Consider the following 23,696-nt stretch of genomic DNA (forward strand, 5'->3'; position numbering starts at 1 on the left):
TGCAACTCTTGCTTAAACCTTCTGATAGCAAAATGGCAATTCTCAGATCCTTGCAGGATGTAAACCACTGTCAGAATCCCTTGGCGTAACCCAGGTGTCCCCTTGGCACTTGCTCTGAGAGTTTGTAAATAGTCATTGCAGTGACCTTCTGATCATCTGATGGTTAGAAAAACATGTGAAAAATGTGTTTTGCATATTGTTGATAGGCTTTCCAAGGTTCACATGTGTAATTCTGTAGATCCTAATGCAGTAGTCACTAGAATTTATTTATTTATTCATTTATTTTTAGATTTGTAAAAGTCTGTGGTTTAACCACAAGGAAACATTTTTCCTTCAGTACCTGTGTTGTCAAAGAAGAACATGATTGTTGGTATCTGCTTGGTTGTGGAAAAGGCTGCACAAGCAGAGAGCGGCCTGGTCTCCGAGGAGAAGGTGACACCTGTATTCTTTCCCAAGAGCAGAAGGTGCACAGTTACACCCAACGAAATTCTGTCCCAGATTTAACCCAGTGACCTACAGCACGCATTCCTGCTCTTCGCACATTAATCACAACAGACATGTTCCAAAGGACATGCCAGTTTGTGTCCCAAGGAAACATGAAGGATATTCGGAACACCTGCTCACTTGCAGCAAAGATGAAGAGCTTGCATTTTAGGGGTAGAGGAAAAAAGAGAGCAGATTTTTCCTGTAACAGCTATGTTATATGACAGGATAAAATGGGCTTTTGTCATTTTTGCAACCTCTACAGTTTGATTATTCGAAGATGTTAGCAGTGGTTTTGGCCATACCCTCCCATGCAGACAGAACTTTTTCCACCAATTCTGCAGATAAGCTGGAAAAGCAGTAATTAGTGTAGCTTGAGAAGTGAAGAGAAAATTCACCAGGAGACGTAATTTTGAGAGAGAACTTTTCTGTTTTCCTCTGGAAAGAAATCAAAGACAATGCTCATTTGATAGCAACCAAAAATTTCAAGTGCAGAGCTTCAGCGCTGAACTCTACTGGAGTTTTTAAAGGCTGAACTTCCTCAAGAATAAAGCATAAGGGAAATTGATAGCTTTTAGTCAGATAACTTGTTGGCATAATCTTTCACGTTAAAAGGCTGCTAAAAGGAGCAGAACAGTGCTACTGTTCATCATTTGTAGCTTCCAGACACTGGTGGTATTGGGTCAGTATCAGCCTGGCCTTTGTTCTCATAATCATATTTAGCAAAAGAGATTTCGAATAGGGAGACACATTCTTTACTATCCTGAAGTACTGTCATACTGGCAAGTGGCCTGGATACTTGACCAACCATTTATGCTTCAAAAATTTCATCATATCATATGGGATCGTAATGCAAATTACACATACATACATGTGCACATACACTCGTAGAGGTACACTTAAATTATTTAAAGGTTTAGGAAAAGGAGGAAAGCCAGATCACTGTATCACTCTTCAACCAAAGCCCCAAAGTACTCATTTAAAGCAAGAAAGGCAAGACCTAAATCTGTTGGGCCCTTGACAAAATTTCCAGCCTCCATTTGTGTGGAGACCTTAAACCTTTTCAGAATGCTCCCCAAGTTGGAGGGCAAGATAAAAACAAACCACTAGTTCATTGTTCCCTCTCTGATTCTTTAATCTGGCAATCCGTTTTATGCAAATGTAACCCAAAATATTGTGTCTTTCCCAAGGTCCTGAAGCCATTGACCACTTCAGAAAAATGTATGTTGTTTGTTTTGCTTGGTGGTTTCCTGGCACTGTTTCAGTGTTGGGCATTCCCCGTTCTGCTTTGAATAAGCTATTTTGAGTAGCAGGCTTGGTTCTGGTCCCCTTCACCATAGCCAGCTACTCTAAAGAGCAGTGAGAAAGCTGTGAGAATAGACTTTATTGGGAAGGAGTTCTTCTGTGTTTCTCACTTTCCACGTATATAGATGTCAGTTGAGTAGCTTCTGAAAAACAAGGATAGAGGACAGTTCTTCTGTTGTTCCTTCTGTTTTCCTACCTGGTCTATGTCTTCCCCAACCCCATCTACTATGTCTCTCCTGAAGACATCACCGTTCATATTTAAAGGATGTTGAAAACGCATGTTAAACAAAGCCTGACTTACAGAGTGTTGGATAATTAGTAGTGTAATTATACAATTTTTCCTGAGTCATAAAAAGATGCACATGTATAGTTTGCCTAGTAGGCCTGTATAGTTTGTGTATGTCAGTGCATTATAATAAACATTATTTGCATGTTAACTGAAGTCCCTAAAGACTGCAAGATACCATTACCTTGTTCAGCTGGGTTGCTCGCTCAAAAAACAATAACAACACAACCCTCTGAAGTCAAGTAATAGGTTTTATGTGTATGTGGAACGTAAATCTATTTGGACTCTGCAAAGCAGCCTCCACTGGGAATCCCTGCCTCCATACGGTACCAATCTCTGAACAACCTGAAGTGCAATTTCCTTAGAGTAGACACCTGGGGTTCAAATAAATGTTCATCATGGAGGCTATGGGCACCCTGACACTAATTTAAAAAAAAAAAAAAAACCAGTAAACAAAAAACAAGATCCATGGCAGAAATGAAGCTGTAGTACATTTCTGTTTGTGTATGCAGTCCGCTGATCGCCAAATCGTTGCAAGTAACCAAAATGCTACAGATGAAAGTTATACACAACAGTTCTGCTTAAAGGATCAGAGTCCCTTTTTTTTTTTTCCCCTAGTCTCTGTCCAGTTGTACAGTGGGGTCTAGGTCCGGTGTAACAAAGCCAGTAAGTGACTTTTGCAAAGGGGCTTACTTCCTACATTGAAGCCTCTCTGCTGTGACAACGTATATAGGCTGTGCAAAAGCAGCTGTTCCACGGTCTGGAGGACACATCCCTGTTCCCGTTGGTTGAAGCTAAGGAATGAATTTCCAGTATTCTTATCTCTGCTTCCAAAGCACATGAAGTTTGCCATACAGAAACAGGGCTCGTGGCCCCGCTCTGGGGCCAGCCCAGGCACTGATGCTTCTGCTAGCTTCCAGCGGTGTAGCCCATCTGGGACTGGTTTGTGGTGCTTGAACCTCAGGCAGCTGTTAGCAGCTCAGAGGGTGCTCCCTGGGCCATGAACATGTGGTGTGTTGGAGCCATGCCGTTCCTCAGCAGTGGAAATTCTTGCCTTTAACAGAGTTAGCAAACGGCTGTAGGGCCCTGCTGCATGCCCAGCCAGACATCTCTGTAGAGGGCCAATGGCTGAATCCTCTCTTGAGTTTCTCTGAGCTATCGCCCTTCCCACTCATGGTCAAATGAAGGTTTTGTTTTGAAGTGGTAGGGTCAGAAGCACAGCCATCGCCATCAGCAGCAACTCGTGTCTACAGCTGCCGGGCGAGAATGCTCTACAGCTTCTTTTCCACTTGGCCGTGTATCGTCTGCTTTGCCGCAGAAGTTACTTGAACAATGTGAAAAGCTTCTTGCTGAAGACATTCTTGCTAGTGGCCTTGGCACCCACAGTGTGTTTGGCAGGAGGCAAGCCCGGGTAGCCTGGCGGCCTGCTAGTCTATTTTCAGTTATCTGGGGTGCTCAGAGAAGAAGACATTAATATTGCTGAGGATGACATAGCAAATTACTGCTGCTCCCTAACCTTTTTAAATTGCTAACACTGTTGTAATCTGTAATTACAGAAATCAGTGTGAGAATTGTGGCACAGTATAATTATCTTTCCTGATACTTTATTGCTGTATGAATTATTAATCAAAATCAGTCTTGTATAGTATTTGCAGCAACTAAGAAGAATAATGTATAATTAAATTTCATTATTTCTATTTTTGTGCTGGTGTTTTATGATGTTGTAATTGATAATTAATTGGTTAAAAATTCACACAGTTCTTGAGAGTTTCATATGACTATGACTGCTCAGTATTCAGCATTTATTAATTGAATAATGGGCTCACTGAAGAGACCTTTGTATATAGTCTTCTGTCACTACAGTGAGCTCTCAAAAATGGTGAATTAATCATTAGGCCTTTCAATAGTTTCTTTTTAAAGGAAGGCAGTGACAATATAATCATATCTTTTGTTGTTATAGCTATAACTGAGAGATCGTAATAACCAATTATAAGGATGGTCATTTTCGGAGCTCTGAAGTGTCAGTTACTGATAAATTTCTTTAAAACCAAAGTGTTGATTACACAGAACAAGTCTTTTCATAGAAAAAATATTAGGAGACGGGGAAGGAAGCTTGGAAAATTATTTTCCTCCCACTTGCCACTTAAAAACAGCGCATGTTTATCCCTCCAAACTGTCAAGTCTGATGTGCTTTTTCTGCCATGTGTCAGAAGTACAAGTTCCTCTCAACTTTTTCATTATTTTATCGTCATTCTCCCTATTTTTTTCCTAGTACGTCTTGCTAAATTGTTAGGGGGAAAAAAATTAATAGAAAACCTCAGAACAAAAGAGCATTTTTTTCACAGTCTCTGCGTCCTATTAAACAGAAATGCTGTCAGACGTTTGCGTGCGAATGTGCAGTGCAGGCTCTCCAGCTATCTCTGACCAAGGAGCCGTAGATGCATTCAAGCTGACCACTTCAAGGTATTCCTAAGTGTCTTTTTTTAACTGTTGTGGAGCTGATTGGAAGAATGTGAACTGGAACTAAAAATAGCCACGGTTCAGTATTGATCCTCTCTCAACACGATCAGGAGGAAGCCGAGAGTCACTGTGTGTAGCCGGGTGTAACGCAAGCTCCAGTTTATGCTTCCAGGCAAAACCTGTGGTTCATTTTACACCGGGTCAGGTACAATGATTCCTAAATGAGAAATCACGGAGTGTTATCTCTTGGCTTCCGTTCTAAAATGTAGTGTTACAGGCATAATGAGGAGATACGGATAAACCTTTTCAGGCCTTTATCGTGAAGTTGTTAGGAGTCCTCTGTGTGCTGTTGTAGATCTGATGTCCTACTTACACCTCCTGGTATACAAGAAAGTTTTTGCTTCATGGGGCGAGGTGGTGCCTTTAGGTCCCTTTTTCCCCATCCCCTTTATCGATGGTATTTTGCCATGGAGAGGCTACAAGGACACTTCTTCTGCAGTCCGTGCACCTTTTATGAGTTGGGCTTAATATCTGATGGTTTCCCATGTCCCAGACCAACCACTCTGCTGGAGCCAGTGGGGGCGGGAGCCCTTGGTGTCAGTGACACCCACCACGTGTAGTCTTTGGATGGGTGTTTTCTACCACTTGCTCTCAACAGGTTGGTCCCCTGCAACTTTGGCGTCCGTTCAAGAGACAGTAGCACAGGGCAGCATGCCCATCGCTGCTGTCTCCTGCAGTTGGGGGCAGAAGGGATGAGGGGTCTAGGAGGCACGTGTGGAGGTGATAGATTTGGGGTTTCATCTGTGTTGATGTCCATCGAATAATTCATTTCTGAGACAGTGGTTAGGAGGTCAGGAAGGATGGAAAACAGAGGCGCGTTCCAGGCAGTTTGTTGTTGGCCAATGTGCTGGAGCATGTGAATGTTGACCCTGTGTAAACTTGTGCCCTGAGTAATGTGGCTCTGGATATTATTATTAGGAGTGACTAATGCTTTTACAAATCTGGTGAGTTCTTTGCCCAGTACCATGCAGCAGTGGTCAGTTGTACATATGGTTTATTGCAGTTACTGAAATGTCTCTGGAAGAACAAACTAAGCGTGTCCCTATGAGTACAGGATACAATTTCAGTTCATTTCTGTGGTCAGGAATCACAGCTCTTCTTTTTACGAATTCTGTGCTTCTCTTGCTTCTTTTACTTAGGTGTCCTCTCCTATTTGCAACACTAGAAACAATAAATAGCAGTGCTGCTTTGACTTTTTTATTTTGTATTATTTGTATAGTGTTTGTTGATCATACATGTTGAGGAGAGCTTTTGCTCTTTGCTTGCCAATAATCTTTTTCGTCATTCTCCTGAGGATTTCTTTTCTCCCCATTTCAACATCAGTAATCAGATGCAGACACTGCAGAACAGTGTACTGCACCAGAAGTAACTAGAAAATATATGTCCTTATTAAAGTATTTCTCTCTCTCTCTAAAATTGGTCTCTAGGTGATGACAGTCTGTTTGTCTCCAGTCTGTCTTTTTCATGAGAGTCTCCAGATTGGAACTGAGATTCCAGGTCAATGAGTCCCTGTTTTACTGTGATGGTGGTCAAACTGCAGCAGGTTGCCCAGAGATGTTGTGGGGTCTCCATCCTTGAAGATAGTAAAAACCCGACTGGACACGGTTCTGAGCAGCTGTCTCTAGGTCATCCTGCTTTGAGCAGGGAGGTTGGACTAGTCGATATCTAGGGTCCCCTCCAACCTCAACCATTCTGTAAAATCAGATTTTTTCCTCGAATTGCCACTTGTGTGTAATAGAGGGCCCAGGATTTAGTGTGTTACTTTGTGTCTAATTCTTTTTTATATTGTCTTTCTGAAATTCCCAACAATCCCTATTGCCTTTTACACTTAGCTTTTATTAATTTCAGTCTCCCTGTCATGATCTGGGGACTTGCAGGTCACCAATCAGTGTAGGATTGGCTGGAAAGGACCTCAGGAGGTTCCCAGCACAACCCCTTGCTCAGAGCAGGTCAGCTCTGAGATCAGAGCAGGTTGCTCAGCACTATATCCAGTCTGGTCTTGAAAACCTCCAAGGGTGATGATGACACAGCCTCTCCAGGCAACCTGTTCCTTAGGTTTTTGCTTATGTCCAGTTTAAACCTCTGTTGTTCCAAGTTCCCTCCCGTTGTCTGGCTCCATCTCCTTGATGACCTCGCTGCATCAGTGGCAGGCTGCTGTTAGGACCCCGGTACGCCTGGGCAGTCTCCCATCCAAGTACTAAGTTTGCCCAACGCTGCTTTACCTTCAGAGATCAGATGAGCTCAGGTGTGTTGCATGGCGTAACCATAGGCAGGTGGGAGCCGGTACGGCTGCTGTTTCGTGTCTGGAGGAATTTCACCGTTAACCTGCTGAAAGCTGCCCCTGAGTCCCTTCTCCGTTGAACACTATTTAGCCTAAGTGATTTCCAGTCTGATGCAACTTCTCACCTTATGACAACCGAGCTTCTGTAGCAGCCTTTTGTAAAGGTTTTGTCAAAGGACTTCTGAAAGTCAACACTAATTACATGTACCAGTGTTCCTCAATGCTAATTTGAGACACTTCAGGAATTCTAACAGAGCCCATCAGAGACACGCTTCCCCTTGTAGAAGCCATGATGCTTTGTCACGATGGTAATTTGCCTGGTTAAGTGCTCTGTAGCTCTACCACGATCGAGATTTACCTTCTCACATAATTAACCCAGTTCTGATGCGGGACTTTCTGGTCTGCCATGGTAAGATTTTCTCTCCCATGATGTTTCCCTTTAAAAACAGGCACCATATTTCTTGCCCTCCAGTCTTGTGAGGCAGGAGCTGGTTTTTTCGTGATAGGTAATGGATTTTTGGTAGCAGCTCGGGCAGTTTTTTCATGAGTTCCTGGAGAGTTTTGGGCGAGTGCCAGCCAGTAGAGATGACATGTTGTGAACTGAAGCAATTTGGATGTTCCATGAGCAACCTCCTTGGTCGCCTGAGGTTTCATGCGCCTCTTCCATACTGCCTATGCAGAAGGGCTTGGTGGGATCTCCCACCCGTCACTGTGGAAGGACCGTGTAAGCAACGTTCCAGTTCGCTTCACTGCAGTTGCTGGCCTTTACCAGCAACTTGTTTTGGCGAGGTTTCAGTGGTGCTTTCCTTGCCCGCAGTAGTTCGTGCCAGTTTCTGGAAACTTGTGTTTCAAAGAGGCTTTTTCTGGCAGTATGGTGACCTATATGCAAACAAATGCACAGCATGTTCTTTTGAGCTGGAGAAAGGCTTGCTAAGACATTCTGTCTTCAGTTTGAAGAAATACCAAGCATGTAACAATGATTTCCATGAAGAAGGATCTGCAAACTCAGCATAATACTGAATTCAGTAAAGAAATTATGCAGTTTGAATTAACACTGTATAAAAGACTTCCAGCCTGGCTTGCCTCAGAGTGCAGAGTTAATAGCCGATCACTGCTTTTCTCTTCCAAGGAGAGGGGGAAAAAAAGAGTTGAATTCTGCTAATTTTCTTGCCACTACATGCCAAAGCCCTACGGTGACCTTTTCTCTTTGCACTCTAAACCCTTTCCCTGTGAAAATGAACAATGTACTTCCCAGTGCACGGTTTCACCCTATAGCTCCTGTCCTGCAGGATAAAGCCCTCTTAAAGAGGAAGCACCTCCTGTCTGGAGGTCATTCAGTCAGTGGCAGATCGTGGAAAAGGGAAGACTGTAAATCACTTGTGTTGACACATTAAAAGCTGATAAATGGGTGGTCCTGGGCTGTAGCGCAGCCCTGGCTTCTCCATGCGCAATGCAGGGCTCGAGGTTCTTCCTGGAGCGGCCAGGGGCACGGCCCAGGGAAGTCTGTGTCGGGCTGAGATTGCGGCCACCGGCCGGGGCATCCATGCGGGCTCTCAGCAGCTGCGGGAAGGGGCACAGCGTGGGTCCGCTTTCGGGAAGTCCCCAGAGTCACGACAGTAGCGTTGGGAGGGGAAGCGTGGCGATGTAAGCAGCTGGGTGGAGGTCTTTCCCGGGAGCGTGGCTAGGGATCAGCTGGAGCAGAGGGAGCAGTTTGCCAGCACCAGCATCTCAGTACCACGTCGGTCGGGTTTCCTAGCATAGAAGGCAGGCGTGCTCGCCAGCGGGGAAATACACCGTGGTATTTTCAGCACTTCACAGGCCATGCAACGAATTTTTTTAAAAAATACGCTTGAGGAGAGTTGTAGTTAAAAAGTGGGAAATTACTTATTAGTAACCAAGTAATTCAGGGTTTGATTCACACAAATTGCACTATTACTGTAAAAAAGGATTGCAATTTCAGACAAACAGTTTTTTTGTTTTTTTAAAAAAGGCACTGAAAATATAATTGATGTTCTGTTTATTACCTGCCAGGTTTCAGGTTTCTTGTCTGAGACATTACAGGCAGAATTCATGCCTGGAAAAAAAGAATAAAAAAATTAACACTTTGCCCATTGCATTGTCATTTGCAGCTCTCAGGTTTTCCCACTAGATTGTTCTTGTAAACTCTTGCATTTCATAGCACACAAGAGTGACCACTTAGAACGTCATTATAATGCTATCATTAGCATCAGACTTCAGTTACACAGAAAGCTATGACTGGGATGAGCTAAGTATCATTTTCTCTTTTACTTTACCAAAGTGCTAATAAAATGATTGCTGTCAATTCTTCTCGTTGGTCTCAATTTATGAGGAGAAAAAAAAAAATTATTCTGGTTAAGAAGTCCAACCGGTAGCATAAAAAACTCCAAAGTGCTCCCTCCCCTACCTATATGCAGACCAATAAGCAGACGTGTATCTTCTCTCTAGCTGTAAAGTCAGCAAAGGACTAATCTGGGTTGGCTGGTTGTTCTTTTTCTGTTCGTGTAGGCATTTCAGCTGAGTACTCAGAAGTGTAGCGTGAGTCAGCAGTAAATATTGAAAATACCAGTAAAAGAGAAGTCGTAAGCATCCCATTAAGACTTCCAGTAATATCATAGTTTTGTAATGTTGGCAAAAATACCTATTTCGTAGAAAGAGTCATCATAGCCACTGGCTTAAAAATACTCTTATGAAGGTGGGAAGTTGGAGTTACCATTGAGAAATCTAATAAATTATTAAAAATAACAAGCGGGTCCTCTTAAGTCCGTTCTTGTCTAGATTATATGTTGAATGACACTGTAGGAAAATGGTACCCTGCTTTGAACACATGGCAAAAGAAATAGTTTGAAGTCATGTTGTGTCTACATGTATATTGTACTGGCAAAGGAAAAAGCTGCAAAGAACCATGTTAAAAGTAGCAGAGGAGGGTTTTTCCTTCTGCTTTCTGCAGTGGTCAGATATTTGCAGTGGAGCAGTATTATACCAAAATAGCCCCATCTGTCGCACTTAGCCCTGCGTGCCTCTGAATGTTATGTCTTAGAACGCAGTTATTGTTTGGAAAAGTAATTCCTTAAAATACTTGAAGTTTAGGTGTTTGCACGACTTTTCCTTTCGGCAGCAGATAGGATACATACAAATCATCTTTTTTTCCTATATAAACCTTAAAATAAGTGTGATCGTAGTTTTGTGGGTACATAGTGTGTTCACGCACAGCACAGGCTTTTGCAGTGTTCTACTCAGAGAAAATGAAATGGGAAAATTCCAGCCTGGTGCTGGGCAGAAAGTTTTGGGTAAGAGAAAAATTACTTCGATGTGTCCAAGTGCAAAGGGGAGGTAACGCAGTGTTGGGTGTTGGAGGAAGCTGACCCACCACCGCCACCGCAAGTCCGATTCCCATGTTCAGAGGCGACGCTGGTTGCAGAAATTGCAGAACAGGAGGCAGGGAACTTCCTAGCTCAGACAGGTGTAATGGGTGCTGTGCATCCTTTCAGCCTCTGCCATGCTGTCAGGAGGGGGAGACCTCCTTGCAGGCAGGAGTGGCCCCAGCACCCATGTGCTGCCCTGCCAGCTGGGGCTGGACCTCCGCATGGGCTGGGGGATTTTCTTGGCTCTGTGGGTCTGGAATTCAGGAACTGCCCTTTTCTCTAAATGACGTTAAACTGCCGATGAAGGTGTGTTGCTTCTAGCCGTACCTGGAAACGGATTTCTTCTAAGCCACTAAACATCTTTCTCTCACCCTTAAGGCTTAAAACAGCTCTAGTTCTGATTGAGAGATGAGGTTGATGTAGTTAGTGGCTTGTCTTCGTTGGGTAACAGTTCTACATTGCCTTTCACTTGAGCGGAGATCATCAGTGTAAACACGCAGCGCCGCCTGTCCGCTGGAGAACAGGCTGGGGTTTTGAGGGTTTTTTCCCTTAATCTGAAAATAACAGAAGCAAGCACAAAGCCCTTTTTTCACTATTAGAATACCTGGCAGTCACTCTTGCTTTTTTTTGCTAAAATCTTCAAAAATTTCCCATGTTAGTGCCTCTACTAAATTCAAAATCATAGATGCGTACTAGCTGGTTGAAGGAAAGCACTTTGCAGTCCATCTAAACTCTGCTTTGGTTTTGAGAGGGAAAGTCGAGGGGCGGTTAGGTAATCAAAGTGTGGCGGAGTGAAAGCCGGTGGCAACGAACACCCTTCCCCAGACATTTCCCGAGCAACTTGCTCGGATTTAAGAATTATCGGGCTGCTTGGCTGTGGTTCTAGGGTATCCAGGAACTGGGCAGCATCTCACCGCGCCGCGTTCGCCCGGTGTCTGCGTTGCTCCTCACCACCTTGTTTGTGTTTTCTTCCTCCCTCCCCCCCTGCAGGGTGTGAACGGCATGTCTGTGGATGAGAAGACTGACTCCCCCATGTATGTGTATGAGTCAACGGTGCACTGTACCAATATTCTCCTCTGCTTAAATGACCAGCGGAAGCAGGACATTCTCTGTGACGTGACGCTGATCGTGGAGGGGAAGGAGTTCCGCGCCCACCGGGCTGTGCTGGCTGCCTGTAGCGAGTACTTCTTGCAGGCCTTGGTAGGGCAGACGGAAAATGACCTGGTGGTCAGCCTGCCGGAAGAGGTACAGTATGTCGCCGTGCCCCCACCATAAACACGAGCTCCCTCCATCCTGCGCGGTGAAGAAGACCTCCGCGGTCCGCTGAGGCGACCAAGGGGAGCGCGGCGCGGGTGTGGGTGCCTGCCCTGGCACGGCTCTGGATGTGGTTTTTGTGTTCAGGAGGGTTGCGAGTCGCTGAAGGATGGACGTGTTCACGCAGCCTTCCTCGCCGGCAGTAACTCCTAATAGTTACAGCAGCAAAGCTTTTCAGGTGCTTCAGCTCGCCTCCCTCACCACTGCTGGGGGGGCCGTACCCAAACGCTTAATTACTGTAGCTTCGTTCAGGGCGTTACCAGGACCCTGACACTCTGCTCTTCCAGACAGGAAATTTGAAAGGGGTGACTTGGCTGCTAGACAGCAGGTTATTGTTGGAAAATCACCTGAGCTGTCACACTCCTGGGAGTCTCATTGCTGTCCACCCCTCTCTGGCAGCTCGTATCCTCGTCCTCCTCTTTCCCCTCTCCTGCACCTCACTCAGCCTTGCTCCCTCTCACCTCACCTCGCGACAGGTTTGGGATTTAACCACTTCACGCCATGTGTTTTCCACCGAGAAACCATGAACATGGTCTGTCAGAAAGCAGGGTTTTTCTCATGCGGCATGGCTCCCACAGCAGGAAGCCAAGGGACGTAGAAAATACCTACCTCACTGGAAAGTTTACTTTATTTTACCACAAAATCGCACTGGCTGGCTTCCACCCCCACTGTAATTTCCTCACAGCCATACGGCCGTGACAGCGCAGCTACCGTAGGGCACGCCAGTGGCTGTGCTGCCCACGGAGGGAGACGCGTGCCAGCCGGCCAGGGCTGCCGTCACTCCCCGCCTCGGCACGGCCTGCCCGGTGTCACCAGCTGGGGTGGGCAGAACAAGGGGCAGCGAAGTCTCCAAGGCATGGGCTGGCATGGGTTGCGGTGCAGAGGTACTCTGGCATGCAGAGGATTTTTCACCATCGTTTGCTTAATGCCCATGAAGAAGCAGAGTGTGTTTTTAAATGATGACAGGTCCCGAATCACAGAATCACAGAACGGTGGGGGTTGGAAGGGACCTCTGGGGATCATCTAGTCCAGCCCCCCTGCCAAAGCAGGGTCACCTAGAGCAGTTTGCATGGGACCGTGTCCAGGCGGGTCTTGAATATCTCCAGAGAAGGAGACTCCACAACCTCCCTGGGCAACCTGTTCCAGTGCTCCGTCACCCTCAGAGTAAAGTTCTTCCTTATGTTCAGCTGGAACTTCCTATGCTTCAGTTTGTGCCCGTTGCCCCTTGTGCTGTCACTGTGCACCACTGAAAAGTCTGGCCCCATCCTCCTGACACCCACCCTGAAGATATTTATAAGCATTTATAAGATCCTCTCTCAGTGTCACACACCATTTTTCCCCCCTCTGGTTTAGCTCTCCAGAGACCTCAGCAGTGTTGTGATGTTGTCACGGCACAAGTTGGAGAGCATTAGAAGTAGGTCACCGGGTGTGACTTCATGAGTCTTGACACTGAATATTACTCATGAAGAAATTTAAACCCAGACATTTTGCATAGGAGTTTAGAGATATCACAGAGGACGTGCGAGGACGCACACTATGATTCTGCAGTGTCCACTAATAATTTCCACTGGAAGAATTGAGTCGCAGTCAGTTTCACATAGCTTTCATACTGCAAAGCAAGGGTGGGAGCAGCAAGGTGACAAAACGTGCCCAGGGGTGCACAGGTACGAAGAGGCAGTAAAGTATCAGTGCTGTTCTACAAAGCCTTGGTGAGACCTCCATGTGTGATTCAGGTCCAGTTAGATAAAGAAAAATAACTGAAATTCAAATAAGTATATACAAGAGTGACTGAGATGTTCAGAAGAAGGACCCTGGCTGAAAGGAGAAGAAAAGACCATGGCAGGTTTGTCCTGCTGGCGTGACAACTGCGAGATGCTACAGCTCTGTGTAGGCAGAGGAGATGAAATGGCTGAGAGGGGGAGTTTCTCTTTTAATACTAAAAGACAATTTTGGCACAAGCATTGATTGGTTTCAACTGGCTTTTAGTAAAAGTAAATGGGAAATCAGCAGATTTCTAATCACAGCAGCGGTGAGGTGCTGAGCCGCAGGCCAGTGGGAGGAGCGGGGTGGTGGAGGGATCATAATGTATCTGCACTTGGTGACCCAGTCCTGTGTTCATGTGACACTAAAGATTTAAAACACAAAGGCTTGTCTTTCTATGTGTTTTATATGAGATACTACATGAAAAAAATACCTCCAGCCCAACCATAAACGATTTCTGTTTAAGTGAATCCCCTTTGGATAAATGAAGAACTGGGGTTTTACGTTTTAGATTATATCTCAATGAAAGATCAAAAAGTTTTAGTGACTTAGGGTTACATGGGATTTGCAGAAGCAGTGAATCTAGTTCTTAAGGTGTTTTCCAGTACTCTGAAATTGTCGTGCTCCACCTAAGACTACCACTGTTATTTTGCCATGTGCTTTGGTTAGTTGCAGCGTGCCAGGGCTTTTAACTTGCTCATCCTGGAAAAGAGTTCTCTTGGCCTATTAAAAAAGATACCTACAGTTACCAGTGCCTACTTGTACAGATATTTTCCATGTGCAAATTAATTGCTGATGACTCCTTTGAATCTAATTTTCATGGTGACTACTTTATTTGAATGTGTGAGGTGATCAGCTAAGTAATTTCCTCGCAAGTGTTAGTCACTTGGGGTAGAGGTCTGCCTGATGCAGTTTGTTATTTCTCGGTTATTCCTTGGTTAAGATGCACGTCTCTTCTGGTGTTGCTCTGCTTCAGAGTGCCTGGGCACTTTGGTAGGTGCCTGGTCATAGATATGGGAAGTGCCTCTGACAAAGAACAGTGTCAGAGCTCCCCGTGAAAGGAACTGAAACACTCCTGGTTTATAAGAGCTGATAGAGCAGGGGAAAAACCATCTTGGTTGTATTGCATGGAAAGAACTTAGCAGTGTCTTTTTCAGTTCACGAGCTAATGGCTCTGCCCAAGGCTATTGTTTTTAGTCCATGGTCTGCAGAGCTCTGGCACTCCATGAGTTATTTCTAAAGGTAACTGTGAAAACTGACTTAAATCTGTCATCTAGGGGGTTATACCTCCAGTGGAAAAATTTCAAACAAAAGTTGAAAGTTAGTGTCCTGAGCCAGTACTTTTTTCAGGCTTACACAGACAATTTATGTTGGCATATAGTTGTTATAGAAGAACAGAGACTGAAAATAATTTTTAAATACAGTCTTCACAGTTCAAAACTTATCTGAAGGTGACAATCACTCGTATATTAATAAAGCTAGTTTTAAGTCAATCATACAAGCAATGCATTTTAAATTCTGGTGTGGTTTGAAAACTGCTGAAGTACACAGTGGTAGAAAAAGGGCATTATTATTTCTGAAAGGTTTGATGTTGGAGCTGGGTAAGGCTTTATATATAAAGCTTTAACACTCATGTAATGTAGGTGTGAGGGAGCTTAACATCAAAACAAAAGAACTTACTTTTGATTATTCAAAGCAGTAAATCTGCCTCTGAAGTCTAAATCACAGATTTTTTTTTTACTTCATAGAATGTTGGGGTCTTTCTGTTAATCTGGCATCCAGACATTGTTAACTGTTGTCTAGCAAAACAACGAACAGATGTGTTTTACATTACTTCTAGTTTATATCCAATTACAAGTGAAAGCAGTCTTTATGCTACGGCCATCATTGCAGTAGGGAGACATTGTGCACACATGGAACTGGGACCAGTTGAACTTACAGGGCTTTAAAGCGCTGCAAAACTTTGTGTTCGACATTTCAGATCAGTTCAAGTGTGACTTAATGTGCCGCTGTTGAAACCTTCTCCCAATCAACTAAGTCAGCACAGAGCTAATTCCGCACTGATTGAAGAGTTTCCATAAACCCTTTTGTACTAGCCGCAGTAATTTGATTTTGTACTACACCTTTTGTTAAAGCAATGTATTTTAGTGTGTAGATAAGCACTTGGAAAAACAGCCACGTAATAGCAAGGGCTCATATGTGGCCATGGTGTGTGAAGTAGCAGCCCTCAGAGCAGAGTTAGAGGAATGAAGTGTGTCAGCTGCCTACAGCTAATAAAAAATGACCCTGTTAGCTCTTAACTTCCACGCTTTTCTCTTCATTTGCAGCTTTTTGTAAACAACAAGAGCCTTGCCTGCTTTTCACCCAGGGTATTTTTAGGCAGTTGTGCAGTTTTCCTCTAGCAGCTGCTGTTACATGTAACCCAAAATTAGTATTTTCCAAGAGCTGAGTTTTAAGCTGTAAAGTTACTCATTCACTCCATACCCCTAACTGTTGTTTTGTTTTATTTAATCACGAAAACTGGTCTTCCTTCCTTTAACAAGGCACTTAATTAAGCTTTTAATTCATGATAAGAAGTTAAATGGCACTTACGAGGCTTTTTTAATGGTTTCCACTTCCCATCCAGATTACAAAAAAAGGTGTGATAGAGAGAGAGACACGGCTGTCAGCCAGGGGTATTGTAGGTCATGCCAATATTAGCTGGCAACAGGCCATTATCCAATTAACATTGCTTCATTGCTGCAAGTAATAGCTCTCGAGTAGATGATTGAGTCATTCATGCTGTAGTGGTACTCTACTTTACTTGAGAAGGAGCCAGTGCTTCCTCGAATAGGCTTTTTATTCACTTTTATTACCTGCCTGGCTTTGCTAATTGGAGTTCACAGAGAGTCTGTGCAGGCAAGCTAAAAGCTGGGCACTGGGCAGAGGAGCATCGTCTCTGTGCAAGCACCTTATTCGCTTGGTTTTCTGAAAGCTGAGGTTGCGGTTAAATGGTGAAAACACAGAAACAGCAACAACAAATGAAACCCCTCAGCTGCATTAGATTCCTACAGCTTAGAAATGAGAATCCCGACCTTGCTTGCATTTTTTTTTTGCTTTGGGGTGTACATTTGAAAAAAAGCTCCACCTGGTCATTCCAACAATGAGACCACCAGCTGCCTTTCTCTCTGGCGAAGACAAACACGGGTCTTTGGAAGTAGCAGATCGAGCTTTCTTTAGCACTGGTCTGGTACTGTCCTTTCTGTTATAAAACCGACTTGTTTCTCAAGTAGGTTGGATAGTTTTACCTGTAACCCTCGGATTTCTTGAATCTGTTTCAAAGAGTGGTTACTGGTGACTTTTTTAGTGCAATGAACTGTCTGCTGGAAATGTTGCTTCCAGAAGGATTAAACAGAGTTGTCTGTGGCTTACAGATCTTCCAAAGGGCAAAGGGAAGCAGCATCTCTTTTAGGAAGAGAGGGTAAGATGTGCTTGGGGAGCTTTTGTGTTTGTTTATTCACACAGCTCTTTTCTTTGCTGTTAAGAGAGTGATGTTCAAAGTAGATGTTAGCATACACCATGGGCTGAATTTCTCTGCGTTCTTACTGCCTTACTGCTCCCTGAGGGCTGCTGCAAAACCTGCTGGTTCCTCGCAGGGTCTAGCCCTGTGAAATCTGTCATCTGCTTCTTCGGTTGACGTGGGTTGACTCCCTCACCCAGTTAATCTTTGCAAGGAGAAAGGCGGGACGGGGCCTCGGTTCGGCTTCAAGGCTGGCAAAAGCTGAGCGTGTTGGAGAGCGAAGGCATGCGGCACCCTGGGTGGGTCTGAGCCAGGCATCTGACATTAGTATAGCTCGTAGCTGACAGGGAGGAGAAATACTGGCAGCTGCTAACCATCCATGCCAACCCGCCAGCCTGAGGGAAAAACGCTGGGAATTAGCCAACGAAAGATGATTGTGATGAGGAGAAAATCAAAGGCAGGATGCAGGAGGTCAGCTGTTACATACCCTGCTGGCTAAAGGCCATTACTATTCCTTTTTGTCTCCCAAGAAATAAACAATACTCTCTTACTTTGTCTCGTTCCTGTCTGTGTAGTGTGTGTATGTGTATCAATATAATGTCTTTAAGGAATGCAGTGGCTGGGCTGGGAGTGCTCTGCACAGGCGCTTGGAGTGAAGGAGGTGATAAATGTGGGAAAGAGAAGCAAGAGGGCAAGAAGAAAATGTCTGCTTGGAAGTTTGTTTCCCAGCTGGAGGGATCTTATTACACAGTAGGGAACAATGAAAGACCCTTTTTCTTTGGCACCCTGCAGATGTATTAGGAGTAGCTAAGGTTAGTTCTTAGGGAACGGGAAGCATAAGTGTGGTTTTCTTTTTACATGACTGTGTCGGCCCTTGATGTTCCTCGCAGCGCTGGCCAGAATTATTTCTGCTTTGGCTCAGGAGGCGGCAGTGACCTGAAAGCCTTCCCAAAAGCCACCACCACCTTGATCTGCAGAGCTTTTTTGTTGTGGCAAGAGGTTGTGTCCAGCAGGCTTTAAATAAAGTCAGGCTTCAACCTCATTTATGCTTCAACCTCACCTCAGCTATGTCACTTCAGTGAGTTCGTATGGATGGAAGCCGGGTCTTTGGTTTCCTAAATTCCTCCTAGGGAATGTGGTGTTCTTCATGCTGATTCACTGTGCTGACACTGACCACAGAGAATGATGACTGGAGGCTGCAGATCTGTCATGAGAGTAAAACTGAACGTTCGGGTACATTTTAAGGTCTTAAGTGACACAATACTAATTCAGGAGAAGCCGTGAGACAGAGATGCACATTGGTTTATGTGCATTGCTTATGTAGCACAGTGCAAGGTACAAACAACGTATTCTGTTTCTAGCAGGTGAGCGATAAAACAGGAATGAGACCATCAGATGTGGTATGAAATTCCATCCATGTCTCACTGCAAAAGCTTCCGGCGCTGCCTGACTTTTCATGCCTCAAGTATGATGAGGAAACTAACCACATACTTTGCATTCCGCGCGGTGTAACTTCCATTATTTTCTGATGAGGGCCGTCTTGCTATTGATAATTCTTCTCTGATTTTTTCCAGTGGAGAAAAATGAGATACACCTCTGTTTTGTTCAGGGGAGATCTAGGCTTAAAAAAGCAAAACAAAAGCCGTGCATATATGCACATTAAGGGAAGAAAATCTTGCAATAACTCATTTCCCTCCCTTTGGCAGTTAGCTGTACTATTTATTTATTTATTCGAGTAAGCATATAAAAATGTGCTCTCAAAGGGGACATGGAGATGAATGCATAGAATGAAATTCACCACTGCGATAAGTGGACTCAATTTCGTTGCCTTTGTTAGACTGCTGCCTGCTGCTAGTGCTAAATCGGGCTGATTGACTGTGATTGCGCTGGCCATTGAAAAGGCAGTTTGCAGTGTGGAAACTTTCTCGCACAAACATGACAAACATAATCTAAAATGTAAAAGATGTCCCAAAGAGTAAGTCCTAGAGGTAGACTACGCTAAGGGCATGAGGAGAAGCAATAAGGGTGTGTAACAAGAGGTGTATTTGGGGTTTTTTTAATGAATTTGGGGTGTTTTTTTTGCTGTATTCAATTACAGATGTGGACATTAATAAAAATGAGGCAGTTTAGCCATGACTGCGCCTCAACATTGTGAGCACTCTGGTCCTGCAGACTGAACTCCTCCTCTCTTCTCCTGCCACCTTTGATTCTCTTAACTTTGCTTTTTCTCCCTCTAAAAAAGCTTTTACTTTCTTCAATACTGGCAGACAAAGTATCTGCTCTTTCAAGAGTCCAGAATTACAGGCTAAGCAGTTGCCATTTGAATAAACAGACAGATAAGGCCCAGATAAGACACCCCTCAGCTTCACCACATCAGAGACCACAACCTGTAAAGTACTTTCTAATCCCAGTACCAAGCTTTGCTTCGCTGGCGTTCCCGAGACCCAGAGAAGATAAGGTTTTATCTCCGTACAGCACTTTTTGACAAGGATTTCCCGGTGAATAATGTCAGACCGACTGCTTTTCTCAGCTACCAGTGAAATTGAGCATGTTACGGGGTGGAACATGGCACATATTCAAATGAGGCATTGCAGCAGTCAACAAACATTAAGGCTAGGAAGTATGGTTCAATTTGGAAGTGAAATATGGGTTTTAGGTGAGCAGAAGGCAATTGAATCATACTAGGATTTGGGAATGAGATGCTCTTTGTGAAATTTACAGGCAGGCTGTTGGGTTTTTTAGAGAAACAAGTAGACGCTCGTTCTGTTACATCTTAGGTGCAAGCTCTGAAGGAAGAAATGGCTGGTTAATTGCAGGACTTTAGAGCAGCTCTGGATTTTCATCTGTCCCACTTTGATGGGAGACTGCCAGCAAACACCTCTGAGTGTTGAAAGCTGTGTCCTTGGGCACTTTATTTACTTTAATAAAATAAATAAATAGGAGCAGCTGTACTTGATCAAACTACAGATCCGTCTAGCCCAGGCTTGGTTTGTTTTAAAACTGAGTTTTAATTTCTCTGAAGGAGCTTGAGAATTGGCTTGTGTGGTTGTTTAAAGACTTAAATGAAAAGAAAGTATCAGGCGTATCTCTAGGAAGCCTGTTTTAATTCACTGGGGAAAGATACCATGAGAACCACTGGCAGTTGTTTTGGAGCCAGATTAAAATCAACTGAAAAATTTGGCATGTGCTTTTAGCAACAGACTGCTCTGTGATGTGTATGACTGCACATTGTTTCATAACTGTAAGGCAAATGGCCTTGGAGAAGGACGAGCTTTAGACACCCCTTGAAGAAGTTCGATGCTCAGTACAGATGTAGTTGAGTAGAATTTAAGATCTTAAGATAACATAGATCAGATTTGCTAATAAACCTTTCTGTCCTTCACTTTGCTTATTCTGACCTTATAAGAGCAGATGGCATCAAAGTGTGTGGTGAGGTGTCACTGTCTGTTTCCCGCACACAGAAGTAACTGAAATATTACTGGTTTAATTTTTGTTTTGTATTTTGGGATTTTTTTTTTTTTTTTTTTTTTTTGCTTAAAGATTGCATGATGCATCTTTTGGGTCACTTAAGAGTCAGTGATGGAGGCTTTAGAAGACTCTGTGGAGAAGACAAAGTTAATTCATAATTGAGATGGCACTGGTAATTTCTTGCCATGACCCAGGGACTGCTGCTAGCTGGGTGTCTGCGGGTAAAACAGCCATAGTTTCGCTGAGAACGGCAGAGAATCGCGGTAATAGCACTTTCAGTAAAACCGATATATAAACAAAGTGTCACCAAACAGCTGGAATTGAGAGGTATCAGCTCTGAAGTTAAATAATGGTAACATAAAACCTTCAGCAGTAGATTTTTGAGGTCTCTTGTGAACAAATAAAATACTGTCATCACCTCCCTGTGAATGCTGGGGTGGAAGCTGATACATCAGATGGGAATTGCAGCGCAGGTCTGTGTATCAGGTCAGTGATGATTAAATCACCTGGTGTGAACCACTCAGCTGTGTTTACCTCTCTCTAAATGCTCTGGTTCACTTTACCTCACACGGAGGTGAAGGGACTGACCCACAGCTGGCACAGCCACTGGTCCCTGAGCAGCCTGTGTATCTGAACCCAGAGCTTCCAGCTTATCACTCCTCAGCCAGAGTTTCAATCTCGTTTTCTTCACTTTGTATCTTTTAAGCATGCAGGAGGGGGTTGGAACTATATGATCTTTAAGGTCCCTTCCAACCCAAACCATTCTATGATTCTGTGATTCTATGATTGAGGGGATTTTCAGACTAGTTGCAGCATTTCTCAAGATGAATGGGATAGGATGGAGCTGCTCTCTGCCTTATCTGGCCAATTGGTCCTGGGTGACCAATGGGCTCTACCCTGTGTCCTCTGCCTGTTCTTCCTTCATCACTGCTGAATCCATCGATAACAACTGCTGAGACTACCACATCCAAGAGGAAAGTAGGCATGAGGAGCAGATCAGAAAGAGTCTGTGAATTGCTGCAGACTTCCAGACCTTCACCAGGAGACTGGGGCACTTTGAGGATGCTTAATTAGGAATTTTTGCTTAAGTGACATAGCTGTTGCAGGCAGAGGTTCAAAAAGAAATTTAAAAAAAAATCTTGATACTTAGAGCAAGATATAAAAACTTCTTTCCTAAATTATTGTAGCTTTTGGGCATCCTGTTTATCCTAAACAATGGGTGAGCAGGTACCGAGCAAGACTTGCTCGCTTCTACAGAAAGCTAATTAGTCTTGGCAGATGGGAGCTGTGGGTTTTCAGGACCTCAAAACCCCAGCATCTTTGTTTCAGTGTTGAAGCAACCATACTTAGTTGAGTATATATTGCACCTGGTCCACATCATTCCCTGCAGCAGCTGCTCATCATTTCAGAACAACAATTCTGAGAAAGGGAAGTGTAGAGGTGTACTGTAAGGACTGCAGAGAGATTTGGCAGGTGTGATCCAGGGCGGGTTCAGCAGTGGCATTGTGTTCTCAGTGTTCCGTTCTGCTCCAGCGGTGTCAGATGTACTTCCCGAAGCCAGCACTGAGGTGGGTTTGTTGGCGTAGTAAAATTGAAAGGAGACCGTCTGAATAAATGGATTGACCCAGAGTTAGACCTGGACAATGCTAATAGTTTAAAGGGGTGTGTGCATCCAGTCCATCAGACACTCCATAATACTTTACTTGAAGTTTGCTTGCTCTGAGTTGTGGTAGGACCAAATTCCCTAGTCTGTGCATATACCTTTATTTTATGTTCCTAGATTTAAAGAAAAAAATTGTCCATGCAAACTTCGCCAGTACGGTTCTCAGTTTCAAGAAAAAATGCTTTTGATGAAGTGGGCCAGGATTTTCGTCAGACTGTCAGCTAATAGGCTGAAGCTACATTTTTGACTGTGCAAAGCTTTTGCTTGTGGGAAATGTGCTGGGTTTTTGCTTACCGTTGAAATTCAGACCCGTGGTCCTCTGTTTCAAGGGCCTGCAACTACTAAGAAACAAGCCTTAAACAACTCTGAAAGCAAAATATCTTTCCATCTCTGACCACACAGCAGTAGTACAACATGCCTAGCCACCTCTCTCCGCAGATACATGGGCAGCCTTCAGAGAAAATTTCCCTATCAGGGGATTCTTGGTCAAGTAAAAACAGAATAAGCTCAAGTTATTTCCTGTTTCTTTCAAAGGACAGGGTTGGAGCCAGTAACCTTTCAAGACCGGAAAAAGCTGGGGAAAGACAAATCCTGACAACTTCCCTTCTGCTTTCCACAGAAGACTAGCGCTTGTTTCTGCTTCCGGAAGGGGAAGCTGGACTTGAGGTGGATGGGTCTCCAGCCATTCCATCTGCCTGTTCAGCTGAACTATTTTTTAACCTGATTTTTATCTGACTGCAGATTTCCATGTTCCCCCATGAATGGCTTTCTGCATATAGTGTTTTTGTCTGGACAGAAAGCCAAATCGAGCAGTTTCTGTCCATTCCTTGAACATGTTAGTTTTCAGAAGACTGGACATATCAAACCAAGGCTGTGTTTTAAATATCTGAATTAATTTGTCAACTGCAAGGCACAAAAAAATAGAGTTGCCTGTCTTTTGTAAGAGCCATCTATCCTTGTCATTTTTCCCTGGTTTATATAAGCAGTAGCCATTGAGGACAAATAATATCTACACCATTGTCCAAGGAAGTGAAGAAGGAAGAGGTGTCCATGATATATATAGGCATTGGGGCATTCTACAAAGAAACTTGTTCACATTTACAAAGTCATCATTGCATTCAGAAAGCAGAAAGAGTTGCTTTCAGTAGTGGCGTAAACCTTTAAATCAATAACTCCTTTTCTTCTTTCCCTGTCTTCAATGTATCTTGCAGTTGGAGGACTGAGAACACTCAGTAAGAGCTACCACATCCTTGGTTTAATTTTGCTTCCTTTTCAAAGATGAGCCTAATCCTTCTGTTACAGGATTTATTTCATTGTTATGTATGAACTTTCCAACTGGAAACCTCAGCTGAGAGGGCATAGGCAGGTAAATTGTTAAAGACAAGCATTTGATCACGTTCTGGCCTCTGTCTTCAGCTGGTGGTGCACAGCTGAGGTGACCCCAGCGGGTGCCACTGGCAGGGCTGCTGTGCTGGACCTCCTCCAAGCAGCTCTGTAGAGCTCACCTTAAGCTGCTCTTCACAGCGAGCTCAGAGGGTTTCAAGTCAATCCCAGCCTCGGGGGCCCAGACTGTTTGCATCGTCTGCTCCTTTACTCTCTCTGCTTAGTTCTCAGGTACAGTTTTAGTCTAAATTATTTGGTGAAGTTATAGTCTGGTTCTGTAACTGGTTTTCTGAAGAGGAATTGCATAACGAAAGGAGTGTCAGAGTTCAAGGTCGTTTCTTGTCTCTGTG

At 44.1% G+C, this 23,696-nt stretch overlaps 1 protein-coding gene across 4 annotated transcripts in view; it reads left to right on the top strand.

Annotated features, from left to right (window-relative positions):
* Nucleotides 1-23,696, top strand: part of BACH2 (BACH transcriptional regulator 2) — a 193,742-nt gene that overhangs the window by 131,792 nt on the left and 38,254 nt on the right. For all 4 annotated transcript variants that reach the window (XM_075414359.1, XM_075414358.1, XM_075414360.1 and 1 more), the window contains one exon: nt 11,249-11,503. In XM_075414359.1, the coding sequence (XP_075270474.1) occupies nt 11,261-11,503 (243 nt within the window). In that variant the 5' untranslated portion in view covers nt 11,249-11,260. The remainder of the gene's footprint in view (nt 1-11,248; nt 11,504-23,696) is intronic.

This window comes from Opisthocomus hoazin, chromosome 2 (genome assembly GCF_030867145.1).
Source record: "Opisthocomus hoazin isolate bOpiHoa1 chromosome 2, bOpiHoa1.hap1, whole genome shotgun sequence".
In the NCBI taxonomy this organism is placed as follows: domain Eukaryota; kingdom Metazoa; phylum Chordata; class Aves; order Opisthocomiformes; family Opisthocomidae; genus Opisthocomus; species Opisthocomus hoazin.